This window comes from Macaca fascicularis, chromosome 11 (genome assembly GCF_037993035.2).
Source record: "Macaca fascicularis isolate 582-1 chromosome 11, T2T-MFA8v1.1".
Classification (NCBI taxonomy): Eukaryota; Metazoa; Chordata; class Mammalia; order Primates; family Cercopithecidae; genus Macaca; species Macaca fascicularis.
The window spans coordinates 95466434-95488444 of record NC_088385.1 but is presented as its reverse complement, the minus strand read 5'-3'; the positions used below and the strand labels follow the sequence as shown (position 1 = coordinate 95488444).

The following is a 22011-nucleotide window of genomic DNA, read 5'->3' as shown; positions in this document are numbered from 1 at the left end:
TGAGCTGTGTTTTATTTTTCTGTTGCTGCTGTAATAAATTGCCACAAATTTATTGACTGACTGGGTGTAGTGGCTCACGCCTGTAATCCCAACACTTTGGGAAGCTAAAGCAAGTGGATTACCTGAGCTCAGGAGTTCAAGACCAGCCTGGCCAACATGGTGAAACTCCATCTCTACCAAAAATACGAAAAAAAAAGGCCGGCCATGGTGGCAGGCACCTTTAATCCCAGCTACTCGGGAGGCTGAGGCAGGAGAATCACTTGAACCTCGGAGGCGGAGGTTGCAGTGAACCGAGACCACATCACTGCTCTCCAGCCTGGGCAACAGAGAGAGAGAGACTCCATCCAAAAAAAAAAATATATATATATATATATATATATAAATATTATAATTTTGAAGATCAAATGTTCAAAATAGGGCTCACTTAAATCAAAGTATCAATTAGACTGTGTGTTGCTTTCCAAAGACTCTAGGGGAGAATCTGTTTCTTTCTCTTTTCCAGCTTCTAGAAGCTTCCTACATTCCTTGACTCCTGGTCCCTTCTCTCTATTTTCAATGCCAGCAAGGACGTGTTGAGTCCTTTTCATGTCACATTTACTTGACTGTTCTTCCATCATTGCGCCTGTCTCTGAACAGAGCTGGAAAATAGTCTCCATTTTTAAGGACCGTGGGGATTAGATTAGACCCAGGGAATCTAGGATAGTCTCTTCATCTCTAGTTCTTAACGTAATCATGTCTGGAAAGTCCATTTTGCCATATGTGATGATATATTCACAAGTTCCAAGAATTAGAACACGGACATCTTTGGGTCCATTATACTTCCTGCTATAAGCTCCCATATGGGACATGTGTTGTGCTCATCATCAAGAGTGCAGGAGACTGGAAATAGGCATGTTAGTGGTAAAAATATGTTGCAAGTAATGACATGACAATCTGGGGGAAACAGGAAAACTAAGGAACAAACAAGTGAAACCTAAATGTTTAAAAGTTATACAAACAAGTACAGTAATTTGGAACCTCTTGGAGAAGGGAAGTTACAACTACCTAAGTGAGATACTTTGAAAGTCTTCCTTTTATTTGATGACCCTGAACCATCAAAGAAAAGCAAAGTTTAATATTTCAATTCACTGTTTAAGAAATCAAAGTGTGTGTACAATATTAGAAAGACTTCTGTGTAGAAAAATTAATACTGAAACATTTCTTTTTTATATAAAGAAGTAAGCTCTGCAGTTCAGCTCTCTCCTGAGTATACTGATGAAGGAGGTGTCATCCTTGCTTCGCAAAAACCTCAGTATTTCTAATTTGATTATCCCCCTGTCCTAATGTTTAGCTATGCCAGAATGAATTCTTTAATTTTATGAAAGGTAGGTAGTTTAAATGGTAGCAAAGTATCTGCAAAATTAAATTACAGTATGAATTTATTTATAATGGCTTTAAAATAAAGGGCTTTAAGAAATATAGGTTTTTCAGAGATATTTGAATGTTCATAAGCCAACATAGATTTAATTTTAGCATTTACCTAGTAGATTTTTATAAAATGAACAAAACCATATCTTTGTAAGCTATTTCAATTTAACCGATACAAAAAAATATATTGCCTGATCAAATCATTCTTCAATTATTATAGCAGTCTGTGTTGATATATTTTAAGGAACTATCAAATGACATATATTAAAAATGATGGTTTGAATAATGTAGAATATTCAGCTGTGGCATGGAATGTGGAACAGACTTGTCTCCATATGCTTGATATTTGCAAAATTATTAAAGTTTTAGAGATTTGCTATCACATCACAGTTCTCACAAATCATCTAACAGATTTGCGGGAGTTCTGGGACAGTGTAGAGGGGCTAAAAGGACAGGAGTTAGAATTGGACAGCTCTGGGCTTACTGATTTCACCACTCAGAAGTCACCAAATGTCCCTATACCTCAACTCCTTCATCTTTAAAATTAGGACATATGAAAGTTATTGTTTTTTCGTTATTAGATATCCAAGATGCTTGGTATATAGTAAATGTTCAGTAACTTTTAGCTCTATCCATGGAATTGTTCCCAAAACACCACCAGCATCTGCATTTACATTCCAGCACTCTGCCTGATAGAATTGAACTACTTATACTCCTATTTAAAGCCACACTTTCTACTTGAGAAATGAATCTCACCCCTTCTTTCCTGCTCAAGGCTGTTGCCCAAGCAGTCCCCTCTCTTCTGACCTATATTGCCAATTGCTTCCTCCTATTGGATCATTCCCATAGGCATATACACATTCTGATGTTTCAACCTTCTTACAAAGAAAACTCTCTTCACCCCCAATTTCTTGCCAGCTACTTCCCTATCTTGGTTTTATTTATGTGTTTGTTTATCCAGTTGCTCTCCTTTGAAAGAAAACTTCAAAACAACTGTTCATACTCATTGTTTCTGGTTAGTCTTGTCTCTTGCTTTCTTAAACCCACCATAGACTGGCTTTTTCCCGTACCACTTCAATAAAAGTGCTCTTGTTAGTGTCACCAGTGACCTTAATGTTGCCAAACCAGTAGTCAGTTCTCAGTCCTTGTCTTACTCGACCTATAACCAGCATTTGACATAGTTTGACCTTCTTTTCCTTAAAGTACTTTTTTAAAGTCTTGACTTTCTTCCATAATCTTTTTGCTTTGCTCTCTTGGACTCTTTTGTGGGTTCTAACTCTTCTGTCAGATCCCTTAAGGTTAGAACACCATAGCATGCTCAGTTCTTTGTTCTTTTTTGTACTTTTACTCACTCCCTTGGTGATCTCATCCACTCATTTGCTTAACACCCCATTTATATATGGAAGGCTATCATATTTATATCTGCAGCCCAAGCTTCCCTCCTAAGTCCAGATTTAAATATCTTGACCTGGCATTATCACTAGAATACTTCAAAGACATCTTAAACTTAACATACTCAAAATGTAACTCCTGATCTGCCCCCCAAACCTTCTCTATCCCCAGTGTTCCCCATATCAGTTGATGGCAACACCATCTTGCCAGTAGTTCATACCAAAATTCTTATAGTCATCTTTGACTCTTTCTCTCAAATCTTACTCTGTCAGGAAATTCTCATGGTTCAGCCTTAGGAAGATGTCCAGAATCCAACCACTTTCAGTCAATGTATTACTATAACCCTTTCTTGATTGGATTACAGCAACAACCTCCCAACTTGTCTGTTTCATTTTCTACCTGTTGTCACCCTAAAGTCTATTTTTATTATAGCAATCAGACTGATCTTATTTAATTAATTTATTTTTATTCTGAAGTATATTTATATCCCGCCTCTGCTCAAATTCTTGCAATGAATCCTATTTTATTCAAGTAAGAGTCAACGTCTGGGCAATGGGCTTCAATAAGCCCTACATAAGCTGGCCTCTCCATTGTCTCGCTGACATCATCATCCTCTACTGCTCTTTGATTTACTCTTGCTATGTCTTAAATAACATATGTCTTAAATAGACCTTAGGACCTTGGCACCAGCTTTTCTCTCTGTATGCCGTACTCTTCCCACAGATGTCTGCGTGGACCACTGCCTTAGCTTTGTCCAATCTTTGGTGAAATGTTGTCTTCTTAATGAGACACTTGTCAATATTACCCTGTTAAAAATTCCAAGCTGTTTCCATGCATACTGCAATCTTTGGAAAGAAAAGAGTACGGTTAGTTCTGTGGCTCTTCTCTAGACTCAGAAATGCCTGGTGATTTGACCCTCCCTATAAGTCTTCTTTCAGCAAGGACTCAAGAAACTTTTAGGTGTTCATCTGTACTTCCTCCAAGAGAACTCAGCTGAAGTTACTAGGTAGCAAGCACTGATGTGTGCTTTATTACAGGCATATATCATGCACTGATATGTATTAATATTTTATTGTTGAGACTGGTACTGGTGGCGATAGCTGCTCTAGAAAAATGAATAGAAGTTCATGCTGTATCCCTAAAAAACTGCTCAGCTAGCAAGGTATAAGGAGAAGGAATCACCTACCCAGCATCACCTATCATTGCCACACATATCCTGAGTGTTCAGTGACTTTCTAATATTAGAGATGGCCTGGGAGTTGGCTCTGCTGGTGCTGTATGTACTCTTTTGTTATCTAACCTTTCTTTCTTTCTTTCTTTCTTTCTTTCTTTCTTTCTTTCTTTCTTTCTTTCTTTCTTTCTTTCTTTCTTTCTTTCTTTCTTTCTTTCTTTCTTTTCTTTCTTTCTCTTTCTTTCTTTCTTCCTTCCTTCCTTCCTTTCTTTCCTTCTTCCTTTCTTTATTTCTTTCTTCCTTTCCTTCTTTCTTTCTTCCTTTCTTTTCTTCTTTCTTTCTTTCCTTCTTTCCTCCTTTCCTCCTTTCCTCCTTCCTTCCTTCCTTCCTTCCTTCCTTCCTTCCTTCCTTTCTTTCTTTCGTTCTTTTGTTCTTTCGTTCTTTCTTTAAATGGAGTCTAGCTTTTGTCTCCAGGCTGGAGTACAGCGGCATGATCTTGGCTCATTGCAACCTCTGCCTCACGGGTTAAAACAATTCTGCTGCCTCAGCCTCCCCAGTAGCTGGGATTACAGGCGCACACTGCCACACCCAGCTAATTTTTGTATTTTTAGTAGAGACGGGGATTCACCATGTTGGCCAGGCTGGTCTCAATCTCCTGACCTCGTGATCCATCCACCTCGGCCTCCTAAAGTGCTGGGATTATAGTCATGAGCCACCACAACCGGCTGACCTAACCTTTCTTAAAACTCAGTAGTACACATGGTGCTTAGCAAAGCCTCCTGTGACTCATGACTGTGATTGTCACTCTGAACCCAAGATCACCAGTAAGGCAGAGTAGACATTATGATTCCAATCCCCTTAACCTTGCTCTAATTTTTTTTTTTTTCCATAGCTTTTGACACCTTTTGACATACTGTATAACCTAGTTACTTATGTTTGTTATTAAGCCTTATGAGGGCAGGTTTTTTTTGTTCATTATATAGGCCTAGCACCTAGCACAATGCCTGGTATACACCAGATACTCAATAAATACTTGTTAGATGAATGAATGAACAAATGTTTCTTTAGTATTTATTCAAGGCCAGGAGTAAAGGATTGTGAAGACCAGTAACAGAATTTCTACCGTTAAATTTCTTTGAGCCAAGGATGTGATTATGGTCATTTCTGAGATTGGTCCCTTACAGAGATGTCTTAGAGAAAGTTCCCAAATCACATCAGGAAAGAGGGGCTTAGAGAAGTTTATTTCCAGGGAGGTTATGTCTTAGCAATGACAATATAAAAGAAAGCTGAGTTTAATAAATTATATTTACACATGTGAAGGAAGATTGTGTTATTAACGGAGTGTTTGTATGTAGGGGTTGTCCAAAAAGAAGAATCCTCAGACAGAAATAATTTTTACAACTTAGTCTTCACTGTGGTCCAAGAAAGATGATACTATGAAGAGTGTGACCCCACAGTGCTCAAAGTAGCCTTAAATTAAATTATGCAGGATTACTGCTAAAATAGACCATGGTGGTAAGGGAATAAAAGGATTTTAATTTTGAATACAAACCACTTTATCCATGTAATTAGCATTGTAGTTTTAGAAATTTTAGCAAATAATAATCATTATTTGTTCTAGTATAATATCTAGTTAGCGTGCAGATATTAATTGAAAATAATAATCCAGTTCCTTTTAAATATGGCTAGCTATGTAAATAGAGAAGATTTCTAGTCATGTGCATCTGGACTCTTGTGTAATTTTAAGATTTTACAGAAGAATGGTATCTCATGAAAGAATTCACACATATTTTAGAATGTCTTCACATCTGCATGGTTTTGTCATGTTGTTTATTTTTCCTGGAACGCTCATCTTTTTTTTTGTCAGCCCTTGCAAATCCTCCTTGTCCTCCTAAATCCGGCCACAGTCACATTTTCTCTCTGGCTTTTCTTGGCACTGTCTTCCTGCAACTGGTTCTCCCCCTTAAGGTTAATTGATTAATTGCTTCCTCCTCTGTGTTCCCAAAGTGTTTATCACAAGGTGTGGGTGTTATTTATTTACCTGCCTCTGAGTTTCAAGGGCATCTTCATCATCTTTGTTACCCTAGTGACTGGCACTGTTCTTGCAGCATAATACATGTTTAATAAATGGTTATTGAATTTGAGCATCAGAATATATTTTTACCTTGACCACTGATTCACCCAGCAAATATTTATTAAGGGCTTTTTATATGCAAGATACTGTGTTATGCGTTGTGAAGATACTACAAAGATAAATCAGATGCACAAGTCCTTGAAACTCTATAGTGTAATAAGGAATAATAAGTCATGCATTAAAACAACTATAATACATGATAGAAAATGTTGTTTTCAAGCCGATGTGTAGGTTATGTGTGTTTGAGAGAGAGAGAGAAGACAGATTACTTTCTGCTAGGGTTCAAGAATGCCTTCCTATTGGCTAAGGAAATATTTTCCTGAAGTGACTAAAAAGCTGTGTTTCAAAATATTCTTTTGATGTCTCACAAATTAAGTGGAATTCTGTCTTAGGTCTAAAAATACACATCTCTGTCACTTTAACTTGGTGTACTCTTGTAGATTATTGAATTAAAGCACTGCTCAGGGGTTATACTGCTACTTGCCAAGCGATCTACATTTAAAGTAGAAATAAGATGTTTCTTTTGGTGCCATAAGGGATACATTTTATGCATTCTCTAGCTTTTAGAAGACACCCCAAAGGCTAAGTCTTTAACATGCTGTTACAAGTTTATTCCTAATTGCCATTGGGAAATTGGCTGAAGAAAGTTTTTGACAAAAGTTAACAATATTGTCATTGAGAGAATAATTCAAAATGGATTTTAACTAAAAGCTTTTTAAAACTTTGGTGAACATAGCTTGAATGTGTAATATTTAATTGCATTTAAGCCAATAACATACATACATATATATATATATTAGACCGGTCTTTTTGTGCATCAAGGCATTAAATGTTAAAAGTTTGAATGATTACAGATTTTAACTGATGATCATCAAGCAATTTTTCTGTTTTCATTTAGACTTGGATTCTCACTTGCATTTATCTCCAACTGCTCCTATTTAATCCTCTCGTCAAAACTGAAGGGATCTGCAGGAATCGTGTGACTAATAATGTAAAAGACGTCACTAAATTGGTGAGTAAGGAATGCTTTAAAGTGCCGTGTAAAAAAGAGCTGTGGCTCTTTTTCCTGTGCTTGTTGATCAAAGATTTAGATTTTTCTTGCCCCAAAGTACTGTTTTCCTAAGGTGGGGAAAGGAATCATTGGGTTACTATAAAGGGTTTATAGAAAGCAGGTAGTGAGATATTTAAGGTCATGGATACTTTGTTGGTAAAACTGGCTAGTTGCACACCGCTGCTGTGACTGCTTATTTGCTGGTCTTCTCGCCCTCCTTCATAGGCAGTGAAGGACCTTGGAGAGTTCGCTGTGTGCTGATGGGCTTGCCCCGGCTTGTTCCCCATAATCTCTCCAGTGGGTTCTCCAGCATGTTCTATTTCCCCTTCACATGTCTTCCTACTCTTCTCTAAAAAGCCTAACGAAAGGAAATCTGAAATGGCTATTCTCCCCATTCCATCAGTATGAAGACCCTGTCACATGTCAGTGGGCGTTTGCTTCTTCAGGGAACATAGAGAGGTGATTCATTGCCCACATGCTGAAGGGACTCATCTCCCTGGTTTGTGACATTGAACTCTTCCCTCAGCGAAAGCCATTTGCATTGCTGCCCCTAAGTCACTGCCAGCTCCATGCTATGCTTTTCCAGGTGCTTTCTCTCAAGATCAAGCCACAGAGAGGGCATAACACGTCTGGAATGCATCCTTCCCAACCCTCGCGATCTAGGGGAGATCTTACATGCTTGTTTGAACCATGTATGATTTCAGGATGAACAAAGCTTGAGAAGCAATTTTTTTAAATTCCTGGTTATTTAAATACTCACTGGAGAACCGAGGTGATGTGAGAATAGGTAAGAAATGAGGGTTGTGATGTAGAGAAAGGGATGAAAAGTTTATTTGTTGGGGTAATAGGATAAGGAGTAGAAGGGGCTCTATTTATCTTCCCTCTTCTTGATACATATTTTCCGGTGTATATGTTTTATTTTGGGTTTATAATAGATCTTCAAAACAGAAGTTTAAGGCCACTGTTGAAGTCTTGCTAGCTTAGCCTCAATATAGAAGTAGAAACCTACAGACACAGTTTATACAAATTCCTTGGGACCCAGAGAGTTAAGGTTTAAAAGCATTCTCCCATACAGCAGCAGCAGATGTATCAGTATGTCTTACTTGAGGGAACTGTGAGCAAAGCCATGCAAGAGTTGCCTGATATATACCCGGGTAGCTATTGTGTATAGGGTGGGGGTGAGGGGGGCATATTTTTTTTTAAAAAAAAAACATACTGTTTAAAACAGATCATGTTTTTTTCCTTGAGTTGCTTGTTAGTTTGTGACCCAAGAAACAACACTAAAAGGACAGTATGTGTTTAAAATTTAACTTTTGTGCATGACCTGGGTTCTAGTCTAGACTTAACATGTGATGGCTATGTGACTTTAGTCAAGGCACTTGACCTCTTCAAGCCTCAGTTTCTTCATCTGTTAAATAGAGATAATATGTCAGAGGGATCTGAGGATAAATTGTAATAATGTAGCCTAAGCCCATAGTGAGCACAGTGCCTGACACATAGTAGATATTTGGTAAGTGTTAGACACGGTTACTATTTTATGATTATGTGAACTTAGGGAAGAGGAACCATACCAAGTGCCTCAGTTCAGAGCTGAGATGAGTGTCGGGTGGCATTACTGGAAGTAGGATGGTAGTAAGCACCATGAGATCAGTTACTGCCTTAACTCCCATCTGACTACTTATGCCCATGCCTAAATTCGTTTATCAATAAATTGTTCTCAGATTCTAGAAGCTATTGACAAGACTAAGCACAATAATACAGAAAATGTTATGGTAAACTTGTGTGAGATGACCTAGTCTAGCAAACATGCACGTGATTTTAGCTTTCTGTAAGGAAGGAAGATAAAGATTTAGAGACAAGATGAAGGAAAGAATAAGTCTACAAAGCAAGACAGACCCTTGAAGATGTAATGGTGCAAAACTACTTTTGAACATATGTTATCTTAATACCCAATGGGCTCAGTCAGTTGTTGGCTAAATTATTCATCTGGGAATTTTAATGGTGATATAAGAGAAGGGTGGGGACAGCAAAGTAGAAGGTGTTCATTAAATGTTTGCTGCGTGAGTGAAGAAGAAGAAATGATGTGCTCCACTTAATGAGCATCACAATCACCTGTCATGCTGATGAAAATTATGCCTGTATTCGCAATAGCAAAGACTTGGAACCAACCCAAATGTCCATCAGTAATAGACTGGGTAAAGAAAATGTGGCCCGTATACATGGTGGAATACTATGCAGCCATAAAAAGGATGAGTTCATGTCCTTTGCAGGGACATGGATGAAGCTGGAAACAATTATTCTCAGCAAAATATCATAAGAACAGTAAACCAAGCACCACGTGTTCTCACTCATAAGTGAGAATTGAACAATGAGAACACATGGACACAGGGAGGGAAACATCACGCACTGGGACCTTTTGGGGAGTGGGGCGCTGGGGGAGGGATAGCGTTAGGAGAAATACCTAATGTAAATGACGAGTTGATGGGTGCAGCAAACCAACCTGGCGTGTGTATACCTACGTGTTGTTAACAAACCTGCACGTTGTGCACATGTACCCTAGACCTTAAAGTATAATAATAATTTAAAAATTGCAAGTGCCTGGACCTACAGCAAGAAACTGCTTTGATAAGTCTGAGAAAGGGATCCAAACATCTATGTTTTTAACAAATTTCTGAAAGGAGACTTAAGAGCAATTGCTCTAGATGGTCTCTTCTGTCATTGTTTAGAAATGAAAATGTCTTGACTCTTATTTAATCTCAACTCCTATTATGACTAGTTATCTGTGTTGTATAGATTTATAAAGATGCCAGATTAAAACAAATCTTCAAAATATGTTTACAGTAGGTCATTACTTTAGAACCAGCAGATCACAGTCTCTCAGGGAGTTATTTAAGGTGCAGCTCTAAGAGCATCACTATTCCGAATCTCAATTTGTGGAGATGAGGTGTAAGAACCGTAATGTTTCCAACGAGCATCTACATAAAAGTTATTTATGTAGAAGTATCAGGACTGCTTAGGCAATAGTGCTTATTGTGTGTGTGTGTGTGTGTGTGTGTGTGTGTTTTAATGTTTGAAGTGGAGTGTTCCTATCCTAACTTATTAATTTCATTTATTCAAGCAGCAACATGAGTGACTGTTGAGATTTATGGATGGAGATAATCACAGCCTTTCTCTAAAGAATGCTGGGGCAGAGCATCTTGATGGAAGTCGGGATTACTGGGTTGTTTTAATGCCAGCTCCACTATTACTTGGCTGTGTGGCCTTGGACAAATCACTGAATCTTTCTGGCATTCAATTTCCTAGTTTTTCAAGTGAGGAACATGGACATGATCAATAGGTCTTAATCTAGGACTGATAAACTTCAAATGCTTACACATGAAGTTCAGAATTGTGCTGCCTTTGTATGCCTTATGTTCATTTCTGAGGAGAGTGTGTAGGTTTTATCATTTCTCAGATAAATCTATGGCCCCAAAGAAGATGAGAACTACTAAATTAGAGAAATTTGGAGGCCCTTTTCAGCTTTGAAATTATTTTATTCCATAATGATGTTTTTTTTTCAGGTTGCATCTCTTGGAATAATTCAGTAATGACTCGACTAAAGGAGGTTATATAGGATGAGAGGAACTTACTTTGCAGACATAACCTTGCTACATTTTATGTGAGGGAAAGGAAGTGGCCTGACAGTTGATTTTTGCCTGTACTCGCAGTTATTCCTTCAATGGAAATCATTCCTTTGCAGCCCCTACCAGTTCCGTCTTTGCATTAGGTGGCAACTTGCACTGTGCCCACACACTTTAAGTTTATTTACTTGAAGTGATTCTCATGTCACAGAAGCACATGATTTATGACTTTAATGTCAATTGTTTTAAATTTCTTCTTGAACACTTTATACTGCCCCTACAGTCCCCATGGTTTTCATTTGAATTGTTTCTGGCACGTTTACTAAGCATAATAGTTCATCTATTTACAGAACATTTTACTTTGTTTCTAAAAAAAGTGTTGCAAGACTTGTTTTAAATGGCAAACTCAGACTTACCTAAAGAAAGGGTCAAGTATCTGGGAAGAGGATGAATCAAGCTTTCATAACTTGTATCTATGGGATAGTTAGGTTGCAGCTTTTAGCAGTTGTAATTGTTCATATAAGAAGGAAATTCAAATATTGAAAGAGTTCAAACTAGTTTTCTCTGTGTATTCTCCCTCCTCTTCTCTTTGTTTGTGATGATGTTGTTTCTTCATTTGAGGCAGTTTAACTCAATATGATTTTGCTGCTAAAGAGAAAAAATGTTTTTGTCTTTAACTTTCTATTGGGTAATGACTTATCTTCCTCAAAACGTTTCTTAAGGTCCCGTCCCCATCTCGTAAAGGTGGAATTATTCTGTCTTTTCAAGGTCAGTCTACAAATTAGTAAGATAGCATTAGAACAAAGGAACCTATTGTTTTCCTGGTCTTGTCGTGGGCAGTTAATTCAAGTTGGCTATATTTATACATGATTCATGGAGATTAACATAATAAGAGATTATAAAAATATCCTCAGATAACACATTTTCACACTTTGAATAGACAGTCTTGATTAATTCTGATTATTTTTCTCTTCAAATATTATATTTCTCAAATAGAATTACTACTGCATTAAAGTGAAGAATTGGAGTCCCTGAATGTCCCCATTTCTGGATGAATTCTTTTCTTCAAATGACCTGTGTATATCATTAATAGTGAAGATTTCACATAATTTTGTTTGACCTTTGAAAAATAATAGTTTGAAAGATAGTTTTCAAATTTTATTTTATTAGGTTGCAATATTTAGCATTTTAACTTCTGCTCCTGTGGTCAGCAAAAAATTCGTTCTCTATTTAAAGCTAAAATTTAAGGACATTTTATATTTTTTAAAAAAAGGACTATTAGAAATAATATGTATTAAAACTCTCTAGATAGATTGCTATATTATTAAGAGTATCAGTCTTATTGTTAGGAAAACATTGTTCTTCCTTTATAGAATAAATTACTTAGATAATGTGTCTTCTGCTCCTTGAATTTTTATGTTTATCTTTTGTGGAGATGTGGGTCCCTTTGTGTTGCCCAGGCTGGTCTCAAACTCCTGGTCTCAAGAGATCCTCCCACTTCTGCCTCCTGAAGTTCTGGGATTATAGGTGTCAGCCACCATGCGCAGCCTGCTCCTTGGTTTTTTAAAACAATAGTTACGAGTACATAGACACCATGCAGAAATACTTGCATGGATTGTCTCCTTTACTTTTCATAACCTTATGAGGTAACTGTTTTTAGGCCCAGTATATTGGTTAGAAAGCTGAGATCTAGTGGTATTTAGTAACCTGATCATTATCACTTGGGAAATAGTTGAGTAGAGGTTTGACCCCCTAACTACATATCATTGCAGCACAGTAATGCAGTTCATAATTTATAATGCATTCCCAGTAGTTTCAGATGTAAATTTCAACCACAATTAATGAATTATCATTGTAACCTACTGAATTTTATTTCCTGAATAGTAGTCACCTTATCTTACTGTGATTAGGAAGCTATCATATTGTAGAAGCTCAGTTAGTACTACTTAATTGGAATCATCATCATAAGGTATGTCATCATATGATAGGACATCATCATAAGGTATGTCATCATCATGAGGTATTATACACTCCCTAAGTATTATAGTTTATAATCTCTTCTATTTGAAAGGAAAAATGGTTATCTATCTTTGTTTAGATATTCTTTACTGAGGAAAGATGACCTTGAAAAGCCTCCTAAAATTGTCATCTTAATTTTTTTTTTTATGAGACAGGATGTCTGTCACCCAGTCTGGGGTACAATGGTGCAGTCATGGCTCACTGGAGCCTCAAACTCCTGGGCTCAAGTGATCCTCCTGCCTCAGCCTCTCTAGTAGCTGAGACTCCCAAGTAGTTGCCACCGTACCTGACTAATTTTTAAAATTTTTTTCTTGAGATGGACTCTCACTTTGTTGCCAAGTCTGGTCCCAAACTGCTGACTTTGAGTGATCCTGTCACCTTGGCTTCTTAAAGCAGTAGGATTACAGGCATGAACCACTGTGCCCTGCCAATTTTGTAAAATCATGAATTGAGTTACCATTTTTAAAAAGTCCAGTTACACTCGAAAACTATACAGGTGTGGTAATACACATGGTTGGTTAGATTTTTAGTCAATATTAGTAGTAGATAAATTTTTAGGAGAAACAAAACAGCAAAAAGCTTTTTTGGGCGGTGTTATTTCTGAAGGCTGAACAACTAACATTATAGTAAGCTACTGTATATGAGTGAACGATGACATTTAGATAGAAGTGTAGAGCTTTTCTCCTCTACAGCCATGATTATTAAACAGTGCTAGGTCTGAAAATCATGGACTCTTTCCCCAGAACAGTTGACATATGCACAGCATTTTATTAAAGTGTCAAGGGAGCCATAGATCACTACTGAATTTTGATTCCTGCCTTGGACTTGGGAGAGACAGCCGAAACAAGTAAGGGTCTTGCAAAATGTCCAAGTGGCCGCTGATCTCATGGGATTTAGGGACCTCAGTGACACTTGAACCATGAGATTCAAAGGTTTTTAGATCAGTCATCTAGAGAGGAAGTTAAATGTTCTGATTTGGAATTATTTTTCTTCTGAGTCCAAATACCTGCAGGGTGCGGTATGCAGCCAGTGCCAGTTTGGCTTGCAAAGACTTTTTCTTGGCCGATGTCTCCAGCATTTCCGAATGCTGTTCTCCCGTGGATATTTTTCCAGTGTCACTGGACATGGTCAATCCTTAGGATATCCAAAGAAGACAGTAAATAGGGCCCACCAGCACAGTTAGCTCATCATCCAGTGACTTGTTTTTGCAGCTTCTTATTTACAATCTGGCATAGTATTGACATCCTTGCACTCCAAACTAAAGCTCATTACAATGAGTTAGCCTTTGGTAAAATTTTCCGTCAGTTAATTTTTTTTTCTTTTCCATGAATTTCTTTTAGTAGAACAGATTTGTTTTTAAAAATATGTACCCTTGGTTACTTATCCATTTAACTCTACCAACAGGGAATACCTCCCTGGACTCTAGACCTGGCTCCTGCTTTTCTAGTTTCTAGTTTACATGTAAATATTTAATGTATATTCAGATTCCTAGTGGTCTTCTAATCTTTTGTCTGTCTCTATTTTCTCTTTGCGCCAAACTGTCTTACCATACTAATCTTGCTATTTTACTACCATATTCCTTTGCTGAAACACGTTCAGTGTTGCATCACCACTTACATAAGGAAGTCAAACCAGACTGAATTTATAGAAATTACCTAGTTTGCCCTCTTTATTTTACAGACAGGGAGTAGAACTTCCACAGAGATGATGCTATGTGTCTAAGCAGAAGCGATTTGCTGTAGAGTTCTGGTGGTAGAACTGTTCCTACTGTACTTTACTACTTCCCATTTGACCTCCTTAGCTCAACATTTGGAGGGTCTCTCTCAAATGCAGTTTTCCTGGAGTATTTCTTATCTCTTATGTGGTCTCCCTAATACATTATGAGTTTTCCCATTTCTTTGCCTTTGCACAGGACCCTTCCTCTATCTAGAATGTCCCACTCCCTTGCATTTAGTATTAATAGAAATTCATACTCATTCACATACCATGCCTAACTAAGCACTTCGTATTTTACATGAGTTATTTAATCCTTATAAACCTGTCAGCTAGATTCTACATGATTGCCATGTGACACATGTGAAAAATTAGGTTAAAGTAGATGCAGTGACTTGCCTGAGACTTCTGAGTTAGCAGGTTGCAGCGCCAGGATCCAACCTGAGTGGTCTGTCCCCAGAACCTGTGCTATTAATCCATACATTAAATTCACTGCCTCTAAGGAATATTTTCCAAGTTCCAGGCCATAGGCTTGCTCTGTGATATATATGAGAGAAGCCGAATTTATTGCATGGTTATCTGTGCTTTCTGGAAGGTGAGTCAGTATACTACGGGGTTGAATATTTCCTCCCCAAAATGCTTGGGACCAAAAGTGTTTCAGATTTCATTTTTTTTTTTTTCAGATTTTAGAATATTTGTGGTTTTTTCTTTTTAATATACTTTCAACTATTATTTTTGATTCAGGGGCTACATTTGAAGGTTTATTACTTGGGTATATTGTGTGATGTGGAGGTTTGGGGTATGATTGATCTCATCACCTGGGTAGTGAACATGGTACCTAATAGGTAATTTTTTTAACCCTGTCTTCCTTCTTCCTATCTAGTTGTCCCTGGTATCTATTGTTGCCATCTTTATTGCCATGAGTATGCAGTGTTTAGTTCCCACTTCTAAGTGAGAGCATGCAATATTTGATTTTCCCTTCCTGTGTTAATTCACTAACAATGATGGCCTCCAGCTGCATCCATATTCCTGCGAAGGACATGATTTTATTCTTTTTCTGTGGCTGCATAGTATTCCATGGTGTATATGTATCACTTTGTCTTTATTCAGTTCACGATAGGCACATAGGTTGATTCCATGACTTTCTATTGTGAATAGTACTGTGATGAACGTACAAATGCATGGGTTTATTTGGTAGAAGGACTTCTTTTGGATGTACACCCAGCAATGGGATTGCTGGGTTGAATGGTAGTTCTGAGTTCTTTGAGAAATCCCCCAACTTCTTTCCGAAGTGGCTGAACAGTGTATATGCATTCCCTTTTCTCTGCAGCTTCACCAGCATCTGTCGTTTTTTTGGCATTTTTTAAAATTATATTTTAAGTTCTGGAGTACATGTGCAGAACGTGCAGTTTGTTACATAGGTATACATGTGCCATGGTGGTTTGCTGCAGCCATCAACCCATCACCTACATTAGGTATTTCTCCTAGTGCTGTCCTTTCCCCTGATGTGTGATATTTCCCTCCCTGTGTCCATGTGTTCTCATTGTTCAACTCCCACTTATGAGTGAGAACATGTGGTGTTTGGTTTTCTGCTTTTGTGATAGTTTGCTGAGAATGATTGTTTCCAGCTTCAACCATGTCCCTGCAAAGGACATGAACTCATCCTTTTTTATGGCTGCATAGTATTCCATGCTGTATATGTGCCACATTTTCTTTATCCAGTCTATCACTGATGGACATTTGGGTTGGTTCCAAGTCTTTGCTATTGTGAATAGTTCTACAATAAACATACGTGTACATGTGTCTTTATAATGGCATGATTTATAATCCTTTAGGTATATACCCAGTAATGGGATTGCTGGGTCAAATGGAATTTCTAGTTCTAGATCCTTAAGGAATCACCACACTGTCTTCCACAATGGTTGAACTAATTTACACTCCCACCAACATGACAGCCATTCTAACCCATATGAGATGGTATCTCATTGTGGTTTTCATTTGCATTTCTCTATTGATTAGTGATGTTGAGCAATTTTTCATGTATTTTTTGGCCCCTTGCATATCTTCTTTTGAGAAATATCTATGTCTTTTGCGTACTTTTTGTTTATGGGGTTATTTTTTGATTGTTGAATTGTTTAAGTTCCTTTTAGGTTCTGGATATTAGATCTTTGTTGGATGCATAGTTTACAAATATTTTCCCCCATTCTGTAGATTGTCTGTTTACTCTGTTAATAGTTTCTTTTGCTGTGTACAAGCTCTTTAGTTTAATTAGCTCCCAATTGTCATTTTTTGTTTCTGTTGGAATTGCTTTTGAGGACTTAGTCATAAATTATTCCCCAAGGCCAGTGTCCAGAATGGTGTTTACTAAGTTTTCTTCCAGGATTTTTACAGTGTGGGGCTTTACATTTACATCTTTAATTCCTTTTGAGTTAATTTTTGTATGTGGTGAATAGTAGGGGTCTAGTTCCATTCTTCTACATCTAGCTAGCCAGTTATCCCGGCATCATTTATTGAATAGGGAGTCCTTTCCCCATTGTGTATGTTTGTTGACTTTGTCAAAGATCACATGGCTTGTATGTATGCAGCTTTATTTTAGATTTCAGATTAGAGATGCTCAACCTGTATAAATGCTTAGAAAGTAATATTAATACAATAATTTATTAAGTGACCACAAATATCTACAACTTGACTTTCTAAGTTCTCTTCCAAATGTAATTAGAAAGAAACCAATGAAAACCAAGAAAGTAATAACGGGGAGACAGCGCTATAGGTAGGTGTGCTGAGCCCCAGCGCAGAAAGCCAGGGTTTGCATCCTACCTGCACCAGTTACTCCTAATGCCTGTGACCTTGGGGATACCAGTTAACCTGAGTTTCTATGACCTCATTCGTAAAATGAGCTTAATATGATCTCTCATGGGGTCGTGGTAGAGACTGTATATGAAAACTTGTTTTAAATTATAAAGCACGTTTCAAAAACAGTATTATTTTTCAATCTCACCAGAAACTGAATATCCATAAATCAGGTTAACAAAGAAATTACTTTATTATTATACACTGTCCCACTGCCAGTGGTAGAGTGTAGATTCCAGTGTTTTTGTCAGGGAACTTCCTATAAGCCTTATTTGAACCAATATTTGTATATAAATTATTCATGAAATGGAATTGGTCACCATACTCTTTACATTTTCTTTGCTTTTTAGACATATCCTCAGATCCCACACTTTCTAAATACTGATCAAGTTGATTGTATTTTTGTATTTTTAAAATAATATAAATTATGCTTAAGAAAGGGCTGGATTTTCAAGCAGCTTGTGTTCAGAATACGCTGCACTTTTCTGTGTGGAATGCCTTTAATTTACCTGGTTTATTCAAGATAAGATAGAATATTGCTGCTCAGTTGTTGTTTTCACACTTGCAACAGGTCTGCTTTGTCCTTGTCACTAGGGTTTACATAAAATGACTAGACCCTTTTGCTTTTCAAAGATGAGGATGAAGATTAAGAAGAGAAAAGAAATTATGGAAGCCTGGTGGAAAGTTTGAGAGGAAGAAAGTTAAGTGTAAAGAATGAGGGAGTTAACTCCAAAAATAAATGAAAAAAAAAAAATGCCGTTGTGTCTGGCAGCTCAGATGTCTTTTCAATTAGCAGCGATGGAATGGACACGGTGGCTCATGCCTATAATGCCAGCATTTTGGGAGGCCCAGACAGGCAGATCACTTGAGGCCAGGAGTTTGAGACCAGACTGGCCAACATGGCAAAACCCCTTCTCTGCTAAAAATACAAACATCAGCCAGGTGTAGTGGTGCATGCCTGTAATCCCAGAGGCTGACACATGGGAAGATTCCTTAAGCCCAGGAGGTGGAGGTTGCAGTGAGCCAAGATCGTGCTACTGCACTCCAGCCTAGGTGACAGAGTGAGACCTTGTCCCCCAAAAAGAATAAAAAAAGCAGCAGTGATTCTAATATTTTATTTAGGGTGGCATGAAGAGGGTTGATATACTCAGAACAAGTGCCTAGAGGGTGTAGAGTGTGAACATATGTAGTGGAGCTGAGACAAGGAAGGCTCTGCTCTCGGGGGACCTGGGTTCTAGTATAGACTTAACATGTGATGGCTGTGTGACTTTAGTCAAGGCACTTGACCTCTTCAAGCCTCAGTTTCTTCATCTGTTAAATAGAGATAATATGTCAGAGGGATCTGAGGATAAATTGTAATAATGTAGCCTAAGCCCATAGTGAGCACAGTGCCTGACACATAGTAGATATTTGGTAAGTGTTAGACACGGTTACTATTTTATGATTATGTGAACTTAGGGAAGAGGAACCATACCAAGTGCCTCAGTTCAGAGCTGAGATGAGTGTCGGGTGGCATTACTGGAAGTAGGATGGTAGTAAGCACCATGAGATCAGTTACTGCCTTAACTCCCATCTGACTACTTATGCCCATGCCTAAATTCGTTTATCAATAAATTGTTCTCAGATTCTAGAAGCTATTGACAAGATCAAGCAGAATAATACAGAAAATGTTATGGTAAACTTGTGTGAGATGACCTAGTCGAGCAAACATGCACATGATCTTAGCTTTCTGTAAGGAAGGAAGATAAAGATTTAGAGACAAGATAAAGGAAAGAATAAGTCTACAAAGCAAGATAGACCCTTGAAGATGTAATGGTGCAAAACTACTTTTGAACATATGTTATCTTAATACCCAATGGGCTCAGTCAGTTGTTGGCTAAATTATTCATCTGGGAATTTTAATGGTGATAGAAGTGTGGGGACAGCAAAGTTAGTACAATGTGTAGGAAGGAAGAGAACCTAGAACTCTGTAACTTACTAGGGTTATATGCCTCCAAAGTCAGTTGCCAATATAGCTCTCAGTAAAGAACATGGATTGAGTGTTTATAATGTGTTTGGCACATTCATCTATCTTAATTCTAAATGACCATTTGACATAGGTATCTTGATCTTTATTTTATAAATGAGAGGAACCAACGTACAGAGTTTAGATTTGTCCCAGATTCCCTTGTCCCAAATCTGTTGCTTATTCACTTATGCCAGAATGACTGATGTAAATAAGTCAGACATTGTTTAAAGCCTTCAAAAGAACCTAGGCAAATATTTGAGACTTCTCAAATGTTCAGCCCAAGGCAAAAGAATTAAGTTACATCACAGACTGAGTCTTTCTAAATTATTTGTTGTAAAGCATTTGCATCTTGTAAGTAGCATTGTTCCTGAAGTTTCACTGGTCATTTTTTAGGTTCAACATAAAATAGTAGTTCTCAAATTTAGGCGCACATCGGAATCACCTGGAGGACTTGTTACGTAAGATTCTGTAGGTCTGGTATGGCCTGAGAATTTGCGTTTCTGACAGGTTCCCTGTTGCTGGCACGTCACTTTGAAGTCCACATTTTGAGAACCACTGACATAAAAAGCATATATTTTATGATTAATTCTGTGGAGGAACAAGTAGGAAAATAGTCCTGGAGGGGAATTCCAAGATCACAGGTGGAAGCTGAAATTCAGATCATGTTTCCAAAACTCAGTAGGTTATACCTAGCCAGCCATAATTGCATTTGGAGTCCAAAAAATTAGCACTATCACTTTTCTATTTCGAAGGGTGCCTTTCATTACAGAGGGAAATCAAGGATTAAAAATCAATATACATGTAAATATTGAAATTCATTGGTAACTTTAAAAAGCACAACAGTTTTGTATGCTTTTCTCCAAAGCACTACAAATATAATTAATTGATGTATAAGAATTTTCTTATGGAATTCTTTTTTTTTTTTTTTTTTTTTGTCTCTGTAGGTGGCAAATCTTCCGAAAGACTATATGATAACCCTCAAATATGTCCCCGGGATGGATGTTTTGGTATGTAAACTACATTTCTGATTTTCAAGTTAGTAACTCATAGAAGAATTATGCAAAACTACTTTTGAACATATGTTATCTTAATACCCAGTGGGCTCAGTCAGTTGTTGGCTAAATTATTCATGTGGGATGAATAAAGAAGAAATGAGATAATTCATATTGAGATAGTACACTAGCTGCTATGTAGGAGCTTACTTATTGTCAGGATTTGAAGAATTTATCTTTGGAATTTGACTTGCAGGGGTTTCACCCCCCCCACTTAAGCAACTGTTAAACTTTATCAGTGATCATTTCAGCACATATGTCCTAAACCTGTATAGTTGTTCTTCACTATCCTTAGGGGATTGGTTCCAGGACACCTTCCAACCCTCCATCCTCCCCACTCAGTCCACCGTCAGGATACCAAAATCCTAGGATGCTCAAGTCCTTCCTATGAAATGGCATAGTATTTGCATATAACCTATGCACATTCTTCTGTATACTTTGTTTTCACATTTTTATTTTTCACCATGGAAGGCACACTGGAACTCCCATGTGCTTTAAATGAGTTCTAAATTAATTCTAATACCTAATATAATGCATATATTGCATAAATAATTATTATATTCTGCTTTTAAAATTTGTTTTATGTTTTCTTGTTGTTTGAATATTTTCCATCTTCGGTTGGTTGAATCCATGGATACAGAGGGCCATCTGTACTTCCAAATTAAATATAATTATCTTCTATAGGCCTAGCCACAGATTTTCTCATTTTCCTTAAGCATCCCCCTAAAAAGGACTTGAGTGTAAGTTTATGTAAATTCTTTTTCATAGCTGACCTATCTCGCTTGTTTAATTTGAAAATGTGAAATATTTTATCTCTGAATTTACTAGGAATGCAATAGATTCTTAGAACCTTACAACAAGTGTATGTGTTTACTGTTATAAATACTACTCTAGTGCTGAAACCAGGAAATTTTAATGATTTTTCTTGTTACACAGTATTAGAATTCATACATTAAGAAATATTTCAAGCATAGAGAATACTGTAATATCTGTATACCCATCACAGAGCTTATCAGACTTTACCATTGTGCAATATTTGCTTCAAATATATTTTTTAATAATGAAACATTACAAATGTAACTAATGCCCTATGTATGCTCCTTCTCTATCTTCATTAATCCCCACTTTGTCTCTTAGTGGTAACACTTATTCTGAGCTGGACTTTTTCATTCCAATGTGTGCTTTCAGGGCTTATAATGTGGACAGCATTCGCTGGTGTTACATAGAGCAGGAGAAGCATTCTCTTATATGTTTACTGCAGTGTATGCACCCATACATAAGACATGGAACTTTTTGAATACTTAATAATTTTATGTTAATCTTCTATACTTTGAAGTTTGCTTATATCTTTCAACATGCTTTGACAAGTTGTTTTATGTTGACTCATTTCAACTACTGTACTGTTTGTTGAGTAAATTTGAAACCATTTGAGTTACTCTCCTCTCTACAGCTCTCATCTTTCCATAATCTACCAAACCTTATTATATATATCTACTTTGTGCAAGTTGTTTTAGGTTTTGACCAATTTTTGTGGATCAGTTCATCAAAGTTGTTACCAATTTAAGCATATCATTATGTGCCTGTGCTTAAAATG

At 37.2% G+C, this 22011-nt stretch overlaps 1 protein-coding gene across 3 annotated transcripts in view; it reads left to right on the top strand.

Moving 5' to 3' along the window:
- Positions 1 to 22011, top strand: part of KITLG (KIT ligand) — an 87746-nt gene that overhangs the window by 29003 nt on the left and 36732 nt on the right. For 2 of the 3 annotated variants that reach the window (XM_005571830.4, XM_005571829.4), the window contains exons 2-3: positions 7003 to 7116; positions 20310 to 20372. In XM_005571830.4, the coding sequence (XP_005571887.1) occupies positions 7003 to 7116; positions 20310 to 20372 (177 nt within the window). The remainder of the gene's footprint in view (positions 1 to 7002; positions 7117 to 20309; positions 20373 to 22011) is intronic. The other variant, XM_045365685.2, reaches the window with a different exon arrangement.